Raw genomic sequence first — 13173 nt, forward strand, 5'->3', positions numbered from 1 at the left:
TGAGTTCAAACTTGTGATTGAGAAGTGCAGCTGTAGATGCTCATCACTCATTTTGTCCAATTACTAAACAGCAAGGAGTGCTGGCAGTCAAGTTCTGAAAAGCTCCACAACAACCAATTTCCACAATTGGCATATTTGGCAGAGCATGTAAAATGGCCTGAAGGGGACAACAACAATACAATATATTTGTGTGTCCCCTTTCGTCAAGCTCTTAAACCCTATTCAGTCTGTCTTATACACACAGAGGGTTCATTAGCTCTCAGAGCTTCTGCTTTAACCCCAGGATGATCGCTGCTTTCAGCTCTGGGGCGTATCTGTGAAAACATGTCGCAGCAACTTGTCTGAGTGTAAAACCAAGGTTTTCATCCAGTTAGTCCTTAGTAACATGAATGTTGTTGTGTCGATGATTATGTGAGTCGTTAGTTACGTTCAGGATAACAGCGTGGTTCATGTTTACTTCACCGACTTAGTGGTTTTGTTGCCTAAAACTAACTTCCTGTGAAGTTTATTTTGAAAACTGTGCATGTCACGAGTGTGTGTTGACACGCCGTGACTGACTCGTGCAGAAGTGACTTTAGAGGGGAACGTGGAGCGTCATGGTTTGAAGCTTTGGAGCTCTGACCAAGTGGTGTTATCTGAGTGAACAGAGTGAAATGCTTTAGAAATAAAGGTTAAAAACCGTAAACGTTTTACTGAACACTGTTCAGTTGTATTAGTTTGCTTGGTGTCTTTTCCCCTGCAAATCCCCACAGCTTGACTGGTCTGCACTGCTTTCAGCTGCTCCAACAATGAACTTTAAATAGGAGGGCAATCCACAAAATCCTCTCCTTCATGAAGTCAGCATCACTGTAGTTTTCATGCTTTGAATCCACACCTGCATTCTGGGCGGCATGCCAGAAAAGTACTGCTAAAGACTGATAGAAGACATCTAGCTCACTGAGAAATTACACTTTGTATCAATTAATCTGTTTCAGATGTTTTGATGTTGTTTGTGTATTTTTGTAAACATTAATTAAACAAATAAGATATGACATGTTAAGTAGTGAGCAGTCGGGGTGTTTGTAGGTGCATGTTGGCAGAGCCAGGCTAGCTGTTTCCCCCTGCATCCAGTCTTTATGCTAAGCTAGGCTAACCACCTTGTGAACCCGGCTCCATACTTGACAAACAGACAGGAGATAGGTGGAACTCTTCCTTTTAGTCTCATCGCTCTCTTCAGACTCCTCTATCCTCCGTTTACTCATTACCATGACAACACAATCTGCAATAAACATGTTGGTGGCACCGCACCGAGGTAACATTAGCTTGAGTGATGGTGTGTGTGTGTGTGTGTGTGTGTGTGTGTGTGTGTGTGTGTGTGTGTGTGTGTGTGTGTGTGTGTGTGTGTGTGTGTGTGTGTGTGTGTGTGTGTGTGTGTGTGTGTGTGTGTGTGTGTGTGTGTGTGTGTGTGTGTGTGTGTGTGTGTGAGACCTGAATGAGCTGTAGTGCTGGGAGAGTGCAGGGTAGCTAGGTGTGAAATTAAGGAAGGTGTGTGTGTACTCAGGCGTTGGACATGTAATAGGGCCATGGCTCACAGGCCCTTCATCTCTCTCTCTCTCTCTCTCTCTCTCTCTCTCTCTCTCTCACACACACACACACACACACACAGGTATAATGGTACCACTTCTTCTCTCACTCAATACCAGAGCCGACACCGATGTCAGCTCTGTCAGCTAATGATGTCTCTCTAAGCCCCCTCTCTCTGTAAAGGTAGAGAATCGTTGCGCTCAGAGACAGAGAAGATATCTGTGTGACCTGACTCATATTCAAGAGACAAAAGATGTTACTGGGCAGCGAGACACACTGAGTGGGAGACGGCGTGAGAGAAAGAGATTGGAAGATTGATCTAAATAGAAGGAGAGTGCAAGGGCAAGAAGAGAGAGATTGATATAAACGGAGAACAAGAGTGTGACAGGAATGGAGAGAGGAAAGCCACAGAAGGGAGGCTGAGATCAAACTAGTCTTACTTTGGTAGACTACATGGCCAACAATATGTAGACACTTGAACATGTACGACGGCCTCCACTTTGTGATTTGCTCCCATTCAGCCACGAGTGAGTTTGTGAGGTCCAACAGTGATGCTGGGTGACGAGGTCGTATTTTAGACCGATGGGGAACTGAAGCCTTTAACTATGCTCTCCTCAAAGCTACCAGATTCCATTCACAAAACCAGTCGTTTTACCTTGCAGAACACGGGAGTTGCTGGTCTACTGCTTCCTCCATTGATTAGTTTGTTTGTGTTATTGTGTGACTTTAGTGTTTGTGTTATTATGTAATTATGGTTGAATCTGAACCAACCCTTTCAAAGAAAATAACGAACCGATCGAGGCAGTAGTAGACCAGGAACTCCCATTTTCTGTGAAGTCAAATTCCTGTATGTGTCAAATAAGTCTGGTGGCTTTGAAGAGAGCATAAATCCGGCTTCAGTTCCAGCCACTTCAACAAACGGAACTATCTTTTTAAGATTCTGTTCCAACTATGACATCGCAATACTGGAAATATTTCAAAATGGTTCATCCTCTAAGGAGCAGGAATATGATCATTAATGTCTGGTTCAACATGTGTCGTTCAGTCCAGGTTCTTTAGCTGGTCTTATTGTATTTAATCATAACAGCCAGAAATATCAGATGTGAGCAAACAAGAAAGGCATCATCATGCACTTTCTATCTAAGTAAACGTGACGGATCTGTGGAGTAGATATGGGATACAATGTGCAAAGTTGACATTCTAGCCTGATCAAAGGCCAGGGAGCCTCTAAAATGGAAAGGGTTTATCCTCTGACGAGCAGCTATGTAATCAATAAACTTTATCTAAAAGATGCCTGATAGGTTTTGACATTTCCTGCATCTAAGTGGAAATATTTCCTGATAGTGACACCAGAGAAAAAGGTCAGGAGGTCACCAACAACATTAGGATTTATCCTCCTGGGACCAAGAGTATCTCAGGATATAGCTGCTTGACAAGAGTTGTTTAGATATCACCCAGCCCCATTGGGGGTCAGAAATTGGCCCCAGGTTTGCCTGCATCGATGGTTTAAGACGGGTTTGTTTACTCGTTTGTGTGTGTTGTTGTTGCAGGAGCCTTGGACCGCTGTGTGATGGGTATCACCGCAGTAGAGATCCTGAACGCCTGTGATGAGCTCGCTCCGGCTACCGTAGACGCTCTGAGCCACTCGGCTGTGAACCTGAAGCAGGCGATGACTCGCCGCAGCCTGGCGGCGCTGAAGAACATGGCCCAGCACAAGCTGCAGACGCTCGCCACCAACCTGCTGGCTGCAGACAACGCCGACAAGGTACAGACACACACACAACAGACACACTAGAAGGGAGGCTTTGTTGATGGCGTCAGCTTCAGTCACGGGCGTTAGTGCTGGAGGATTAGCTAATTAATTGAGTTGTCAGTAAACAGAAAATGAATTGTTGTCATTTACTAAGCAGACATGCCAAACATTCTCTCGTTTCAGCTTCTCAAAAATAAGGATTTGGACAAACAAGCAATTTAAAGATGACGCCTTGGCTCCACAAGCTGTGATGGGTGTTTTTAATGTGACATTTTATTGAATAAACACGACTATAGCTGACATGCTGTACAAGGATTATGTTGTTGCTGGTGTTTAGATTGTTATGTTTACCATGTAAATTTAGCATGTTAGCACACCTAACTTGTTGGTTAATTCCAAACAAACTGGGCTGGTGTGAAAGACCATCTGATGTGGACTAAACCACCGCAATGAGATCAGCTGAAAAGCTGGATCTTTGTCCCTGTTTAGACCTGGCATTAATATGACTGTTAGTCACGTGAGTAGCTAGTGTTAGACTCATTCGTCACTCGCTAGTCGTAAGCAGTCAAGTTTTTCTCTAAACCTAGGTAAGTGGATCTGGACCGAATAAAGAAGTTTATTTTGAAAAGGCACTGTCCATGTAACAACTGGAAACATACACGCCGTCCCTGCTCAAACTGACGCTGTAGAGGTTTCTAGACGGTTGCCATTTGAAGCCTAGGACCCCTGAGTTGGGAGTAGTGGGGGGGGGGGGCTTCGGAGGCGGTTGGTTACTTGGCTCCCGGTTACTGATGTGCAAGTTTGGTTGATATGTGAACTGCAGTCATTGAACTGTGGCCTGTCAAGACCTGACTCCCCCGCTACTGGTTTATTAATGTTGAATGTGTCACATGTCCAAATACAACAAAGCAGTCCGTGGGGTCCCCAACAATACAGCCGTCAGAATTCTGTGTTCAGTATCTTGCTCAAGGACACTTCAACATGTGGACTGGATCGAACCACTGTCCTGCTCTACCGCGGAGCCTCAGCTCCACATAAGGTTCACAATGTGTATGTAGCGTCGAGGCAGAGTGACATCACCAAGACTGTCAGTCACCTGTCAGTCCATGTGACTTCATGTTTATGGCGAGAGTAGAAGTGAACTTTTGGTTTGGTCTGGACCAAATGAACCATACAGGGGAGACCATCAAGGTTTCTGTCGTAGTCTTCCAGCCAGTGTGGTGATGGGGTCGGTTTGTTACTACAATTATCAAATCATAAAAAGGGAAAAGATGAATTGTGCTGTTTTAAATCTGACTTATACCCACTTTTTCATGACAAATCAATCTTGAAGGAAGAAAAACAAGCAAGCACCAATGATATAGGCAGTTACTAAGGCTGAAGAGTTGTCAGATTTCGTCACTTCTGATGTTGACTTTGGATTGATTTAGAACCGAGACTCCTTTTTCATTCATCAAATTCAGACAATACCTCGTAACACACACACACACACACACACACACACACACTCTCTCTCTCTCTCTCTCTCTCTCTCTCTCTCTCTCTCTCTCTCTCACACTCACACACACACACACACTCTCTCTCTCTCTCTCTCTCTCTCTCTCTCTCTCTCTCTCTCTCTCTCTCACACTCACACACACACACACACACACACACACACACACACACACACACACACACACACACACACACACACACACACTCACTCACTCACTCACTCACAGTGGCTGGTCAGCTCGGTCAGATAGCTGGCTAAAGTCACAGACCAATTAAAAACTCTGCTGCAGACGAACCAAAGGTCAACAATAGACTGTGTGTGTGTGTGTGTGTGTGTGTGTGTGTGTGTGTGTGTGTGTGTGTGTGTGTGTGTGTGTGTGTGTGTGTGTGTGTGTGTGTGTGTGTGTGTGTGTGTGTGTGTGTGTGTGTGTGTGTGTGTGTGTGTGTGTGTGTGTGTGTGAGAGACACCACTGTGTCTCCCAGGGAAGGATGAACTATCTTAAATGTCAAAATAGGAAAAAAAGAAAGCGTGCAGTGTTTCTTAGCTCTGAGCTGGACTTTCCACAGAGCAGTACAGTGGTGTTTAATGTGTGAAGCCGTCTGACTGCAGTACAACAACTGTAAGCTCTGCTGGGTGAGAAAACAACCTGCCAACGTTTACCACGGAATCTGTCACCATAACAATGACACTCCGTCGCTACTGTTACAGCTGTAAAATGGTTGATGAATCATTTTGAGCATCACAAACGTCACAAAATGACTCCTTTCTCCATCTGAATCTGATCAGTTCATCCCGATAACACGTGGAAAGTCTAGAAGCACGCCGCATGATTGGATTATTTCATCACCGCTCCAGTTAGCAAGTATCTGGTGCACCTGGCCAACAGAAAGTGTTGTATGAACTGTACATACTGTATATAATCAACCCTCACCCACACCTTTTTGATAATTTATAATTATATATTATTAACCATAATTCACCTTTGAGTAAGTTTAGGCTCCAAAAAATATTTAAATTTAGAATTATTCTTGTGTTTGTTGTATTATTATTGCTGTTATTATTATCATTAAATATAAATTGTGATTATTATCGACATCTATCAATTGTCCGACTCAAAATTCATCAACCTAATATAGAACGATCGTCTCAAATCAACGATTACTTACTCACAGCAAAGCAACTGACAACAGGGTTTGTAGTGACTCTTTCTAGACCTGTAGACTATCAGCTGATCTCCTCTTAGTCTGTATTACCAGTATAGGTCTGGTGTGTTCATACCATTTATATCACATTTCATCCATAATTGCGCTCCATTTGAAAGCAGTCAAACAAATCCAAACTCTGTTTCTTTTTAAGTGGAGCAGCCTGGCTGCGTCCCCCCCTTAGAGGATCAGAGGTTCACTTGTCAGACTCTGATGATCTGATCTGCCCTGATGGAGTAAGCCCCGCCCACCTGGGCCTCCCAGCACAGAAAACAAATGCCATGAATTATTTAGTGTCTGAACAGCGTTTAGTTCAGCTGCTCGTACAGTTTGACTTTTATAGTTTGACTCTGAATCCATTTAGCTCAGCATTCGCTCTCCTCTTCTGTCGGAGTTTGTTCTTTTTCTTCGCTTCCCTTCCACCGGATAACCTTCGTGTTGTTTTCTTCTCCCCCCTCTGTGTGTTGGTTTTATTGCCGGGGTCTCCCGGGTTTTTCCTGCCATAACTGCTCATAATCACAGCTCCTTTCTGAAAAGGCCAACACACAGCAGCTGCAATCTTTTCTCCCTGTTCCATCAGAATCACATCATTGTTGATCTCTTCTCTTCCTCCCACCTCTGTGTCATTTCTCTCTCATATCTACTCAAATTATGGGTCACAACCGCCCACCATCCCCGGTGTGTGAGAGCGTGTCCTCTCCTCCTGTGTGTAATGACAGATAATGACCATGAAATGTCAGACTATCAACCCCAGACATTACACCCAGCCGGCTCCGAGCCCTCGGCCGTGTGTGTTGTTTACAGCTGGCTGTTGTTGTTTTTCACATTTCGGCTTGTGCGTGAGAGGAAGTGGATGTACGACTTTGAGTTTGTCCTCTGGCAGGTTTGCCGAACCCGCTGACCCGTGTATTAGCTGGTCACACCGAGGAAAACATTTCCTTTTACTAACTGAAACATGTCCAACAGTTTATGATTTCACTTTTTCAAATGGGAGGATTTGCTAGTTTTCTATTTTATGTAATTGTTAAAAGAATGTCTTTGTGTTTTGGTCTCTCAGCACTTTAATTTGAAAGGGCGTCAGATACCAACGCACAGGACACTCTTTAGCATCTGTATGGGATGCACCAGACTCTCAACTAACTCCAAAGAGTTGTTCCGACACCAGTGTCAGTCTAAAATACAGGATTTAGTATCGCCGAGCACGCCAGTCTATGCACCGAGCCGATATCCCGTTACCATATCATTTATCAGCTCATTTACGCCACACAGGAACCACAACAACACGAGTCACTACCCGATCGGTACCTTCATCCCCATCAGAACTGTACATGTGAACTCACACACACTTGTGCTTCAACACTTGTTTCTCTCCCTGATAATGTGACATTGTTAACAACAAATCTGTGTTGAAGTCAGCAGGAGGAGAGCTCGTTCACGTTGGGTAACGTTAGTCCTGCGTTTTAACGTTAGCGGAATCTACAGGAAAAATGAGATTCAGGCGAAGGTAAAGTGTGATGCTATCATATCACTATAACATAGATATTAGAGAGGGAATTATGACCTGTTACCTTTTTGTTTTAACGCACTGGTATCTGATCATCAATCTCACACAAAATCCAAATTATATTGAGTTGCTAATGGCTGGATTGTTGTGAAATTTAGACAATAGACCCTTAGATTAAAGTCCCACTCGGTGGTCGTGGGGGAGGAGCGTGAGAGTTGTAAACATTCAAAATCTGACGGAGTGCCCGTGATCCGCCAGACTTGCAGACTGGGACTTTAATGTTTCGACTCAGGCTAAGTAGAACTAAAGAGATCTCTAAGGAGAACCGAGTGCTCAGTTCATCCCTCAGCACTGACATCTCAACCCAAACCCAACGTCCTCAACGGCTCAAATACATATTTCATGTTTCATTTTAGGAAAACAGCTGCTCACTGCAGTTATTAACATGCATCATTATTCAGATATGGGGAAAGTGTTTGTTGGGGACTATTTCAAGTAGCGGATTATTCTAGAGAGTGTTTGTGGCAGCAGGACGGTGTCTGTAGGTCCCATGAAGTAAGTGTGTGTGTGTGCGTGTGTGTGTGTGTGTGTGTGTGTGTGTGTGTGTGTGTGTGTGTGTGTGTGTGTGTGTGTGTGTGTGTGTGTGTGTGTGTGTGTGTGTGTGTGTGTGTGTGTGTGTGTGTGTGTGTGTGTGTGTGTGTGTGTTTCATGGGACTGATGAGGAATGAGATACTTGGTGCTACAGAAATACATGGTTTGATAATCAGAACAGTCTCATGAGTCAGCTTATCACTCATCCTGGGACAAAACATGACGATCCAGATGTTTTCCTTCACTTCTGGTAAACACAATGGCTTCCTGGCTGTTGTGAAATGCAACAGAGAGCGAAGCGGAAAATGCACTGAGCTCAGGAAGAAGTACAACCTTGTTTTAAGTCTCATTTCGATGCAAAGATTTGTATATTGGTAAGAGAGTAGCACCAAATCGAAGTGAAAGCAGTGCTCAAATGTGATCAATAAAAATATTTCATCCCTAAAATCAGGGAATAATAGTCATAAATCATTTTGATCTCGGTATTGATGAAAATAATTATCGTGATTATCATTTTGGCCACACTTCATCGAAGCTTGGCTTTTTCTTTCTTCATTAAATTGAAATCAAATTATTGATCGCTAGCTCCTTTTGCATGACTTGTTTCTCTACCGTCTACCAGATGTCTCTCTCTCTCTCTCTCTCTCTCTCTCTCTCTCTCTCTCTCTCTCTCTCTTATTTTTATATATATATATATATATATATATATATGCTTTTCTACGACTAAACTAAAACTATATACACTGTATAGTTTTACTTTTGTCGTAGAAAAGCATTTTCTTTGTTTGTCTTAAGTGTTTGTGCATCTGATGTTTCGTTACATTTTGCGTGTGTGCGTGTGTGCGTGTGTGCGTGTGCGTGTGCGTGCGTGCGTGTGCGTGCGTGCGTGTGTGTGTGTGTGGTCGTTGGACTCCAGCAGTGTTTGCCAGAAGGGCCCTGCAGGACGATGGCCTTTAGACCTACTGCCCAGGAGCTATAGGACACTCGGTGTGTGTGTGTGCAAAGATAAGAAACTGAATTGAAATGTCAGTGTTTCCAAAGACAGACGAGTGCACTAACCAGATCTCAAGAGACTTTTTTTTTTTAATTTGAGAATTAATTCATTCAGAAAATACAGATTATTTAAAACCAAACACAATCAGTTGTAGATTCTGTTCACAACCTCAGAAATAATATCAGGTCAATAACAAAACCCTCCAACATGCATGTGTTTGTTATTGTCTGTGTGTAATGTCTTTCATTGCCTTTAGATGGCAGTGTTCATCTACCGGAATCACACACACACACACACACACACACACACACACACACACACACACACACACACACACACACTACAAGCAGACACATTGAAACATGGCAATTAGGCACAAATATCTTTGCCTTTCTGAGGTAAAAATCCACGACATCTAACAGTGAACACTGTTTACTGAGGCCAGTTCACAGCGTTCACAGGTAAAATGTCAACTTCACCACAGTGTCCACACACAGTGTTCTGCTGGCAGAGATTTGAGCTCGAATCAAACATCTCTTAATAAAGAAATATATAAATCAACAATCCGTCAGCAACGTCGTGTGGATCAAACGCACATGCATTTACAAGCACAACTGACACACACACACACATATACACACACACCCCTCAGGGAAGACTTTCCTGTCAAAGCCATGATAGTGTGTGTGTGTGTGTGTGTGTGTGTGTGTGTGTGTGTGTGTGTGTGTGTGTGTGTGTGTGTGTGTGTGTGTGTGTGTGTGTGTGTGTGTGTGTGTGTGTGTGTGTGTGTGTGTGTGTCCCAGCTGCAGGTGTATTGTGTCTCTCTGTCTCTATCAAACAGTTACACCCAGTTCAATTAAATGAGGTTTAATGGCATAAAAGGTTCAAAACGGTGTTTCCTCGACCAGAAATGCAACTCAGAGAAATGCTCATGATTTTATTGGCAGCAGTAGTCGTGACGATGTGGAGAAAACACTTACATCTGAAGCATTGTGAGACATACAGAAACAAGTGTTTCTTAAATTCATTCCTCTTTCCTGCTTTTGACTGCAGTCAGGTTATGTGTTGCTAAAGCAGCAGCTCTACAGTGGAAACAGTGAAAACAATTAGTCAATTGATTTATTGGCCAATGGTATTGATGGAACCAGCTTCTCCAATGAGAGCGTTTGCTGTTTATTTCTGTTTCATATTACCATAAACTGAATCTTTTGGATTGTTGGTTGGACAAATCATTCTGCAAAAAAAACCCCAAAAAACAGTGAGGCTAAAGATATACTGTATATACTGATGCAATATAACCAACAAAACATACAGTACCTATATTGAGACAATTAAAATGCAACTAAAGCAGTTTTTGATGCTACACTACATGTTTTAATGAGGAACCATGGCTTTTATTTCCTCGGTGTACCGACCACTTGACTGACCAAGACTTGGCTGAAAGTAAAAACGGAACTCCTGGTCGGTTTTATCCAATAAAAATTGGAGATGACAGCGTACTCAACAATCTAACTATCGAGCAAGGAAACTCTTCCTACATAAACTGAACGAGAACCGTCCGTCCGATCTACCTCACACTTTGCTGGAACAATTCTGATAACATGAATGAAACAAGTAGTAACGCTCTGCAGCAGGGATGGAGATCACGGCTCTGGACTGGACACGCATGTTGTCTGCTGTGACTCAATGACTGCAGTTCACTTTTGCTGCTGGATGCTTGATGCATCGTCACAACCAAACTCTTCCTAGCTTCCCTGGATCCAATGGGTGGTTTGCAGCTCTCAATAATACTGGCCAATCAATAGGCCTGCCCCAAACGGTCAGGCCCCGAACCACCTGGCCCTGGACGGTCACTAGTGTTGACTAAAAATAGAGAAAGGAAGCCAGAAAGTAAGAATAAAGTAAAAAATAAAAAAACAGTCTCAAGGCTACCGTTTTGGACTGCACATGTAAAATGTCACTGCAATATCAAAAACAAGCTCACTATCTTTTGACATCAGCCATGAGGGAAATCAGATGCTGGAGCGGTTCAAACGGCAGACAGCCGACCAAAATTTCAGCCAGAAACCCAATCGATTGTTGATCTTTCAGGTAATTAATCAGCCGACCTTCGCCAAGCTGTACATCGGGCGACAACCGATCGGGCAGAAATCTGGCCTGATTTTAAAATGAGTTGGACAACTGAGTCGGTGCCCAAATCAGCTGAAGACTTAATAAACACGTCATTCCTCAAACAGAAGGACAGAACAGCACATCGAAAAACCTACAGTCGGATTCAAATCAAGCTTTATTTCCCCTCATCACTCCTCCCACCAACGGGATCGTCGTTGTCTGATTGAAGTCGCAGGTCATTTTCATGGAAACAGCAGTGATCCGCATACAGCTCCACGCAGGTGTCTCTGCTAACATGGTTAACATTGAGCCGTGTGGGAGTATTGGTGGCAATTACAGAGAATGAGTTGTGTGTGTGTGTGTGTGTGTGACTCTGAATGACAGTTTGTGTTTAAAGGGATGCCGAGTTTAAATCATTATTGTCTGAAGTGGTAACGATGTTGTTGTTCAGGGATCTAAATGTTATTACCGCTCCACTAATCAGCATATTTTAAATGAATAATGGATTTAATGGAAATGTGTCACCGGCGGTGGCTTTTTAACCTCTTTTAGCGCCATGTTTTTGTTTAACGGCATATTTACTACAGCTAAAGTGTAGATGTTTTCCCCAGGAGTTGGAGGAGGCCAAAGCAGAGGTAAAAGAAGAGTGAATATCCATTCAGCTGTTTGCTGGATGGTGAAGTAGACAGCTGCTTGTCACCATTGCAACTACAACGACTTAATAAGATGTTGATACGTCAGATGTTTTGTGCATTCTAGTACGCATACTTCTATAGTATTTAAAAAACTTTAGTACGTCTCAATGCATAGTGCAGTATGCCCAAAACACCAGGATGTCCTACTGCATCCAGTCACATTTAGCAGTCTGCAAGCCAGCTTTCCTGGCTGTTCTGACCCACAATCCTCTGGGCAGCCGATAAATGAGCAAGATGTCAAAGTTCAAGGCACAATGTGAAAAGGAAGGGGTTTGTCCCAATTTACTTCATACTGTACTAAATGGTACGCACTTTGTAAGGGCAGCTACAGTACCTACTAAAAGAAGAAAGAAAAGTATGCCATTTTAACTTTGTGTGTGTTGCGGTGCCCCCATGTGGCCACAAAACCAATGAATTCTTTAAAGGAGTCATCACCTGGAAATCGCAATTTCTCTTGTTAAAACATGCATATCTGTGTTTGACCTCAGTTGAAACTTGCCTGAAAGGCTGGAGTTTGAAAGTGGCGCCGTTTTTTCGCTTCTGCTCTTTTTCCGAACAGGAATAGCACACAAGGGTGTGCATTCCTAAAGCACGAGATTTTGATTCTGCGCCTTCGGTGACGTCACCGTGGCGGCTACTTGCATAAGCCCACCCCTCTTTCACCACCCAACCCCGCCCCGTCCGCTACCTGAAATCGCCGAAGCGCCGCCATTATGTTTTGGAGTCTGCATGCAGGCAAGCCCCCCCGGCTCTGTCCTTCCTGCGGCGAATCAACGCGCGCCTCATTACATATTATACAATGCACATCCGGACCAGTCAAAACCTCGCGCGTAATCTCGCGTGATAAAATCGCGGTACGAAAAAGGGTCAGAACAAGCTCAATGTTTGATTAAAATATTTTTTTTTTTTTCTAATAAGTTTTACGAATTGATCCAAAGCGATCCAAGGGGGGCTGGATACGTATAAAACCAGGTTATGACTCCTTTAAGAAAGTTTGACGAACTGAGTGAGACATTTTTCAGTTAAAAATACTCAATACTTTGTAACATAATCGGTTTACTTCTCATGGTTGCTAAACCTGTGGAAGTAGCTGTATTATGTTTTCTGTGGTGTTTTTTTTCAAATCTGAGAAAATCCACTTGATGATGTCAGTGTGATGTCATCAGTTACTGTTATCTCTGCTTTGGTTTGGAGGCTACGAATTAATGAAAGCCTCGTTATAAACTGGAAGTGGGTGTTAAGCAGGCAGGGAGAGATTATC

General features: G+C 43.3%; 1 protein-coding gene across 2 annotated transcripts in view; it reads left to right on the forward strand.

Annotated features, from left to right (window-relative positions):
- Nucleotides 1-13173, forward strand: part of wdr7 (WD repeat domain 7) — a 113945-nt gene that overhangs the window by 18448 nt on the left and 82324 nt on the right. For both annotated transcript variants that reach the window (XM_084035283.1, XM_084035284.1), the window contains exon 15: nt 3114-3328. In XM_084035283.1, the coding sequence (XP_083891409.1) occupies nt 3114-3328 (215 nt within the window). The remainder of the gene's footprint in view (nt 1-3113; nt 3329-13173) is intronic.

The sequence above is a fragment of the Eutrigla gurnardus genome (genome assembly GCF_963514095.1).
Source record: "Eutrigla gurnardus genome assembly, chromosome: 19".
NCBI lineage: Eukaryota > Metazoa > Chordata > Actinopteri > Perciformes > Triglidae > Eutrigla > Eutrigla gurnardus.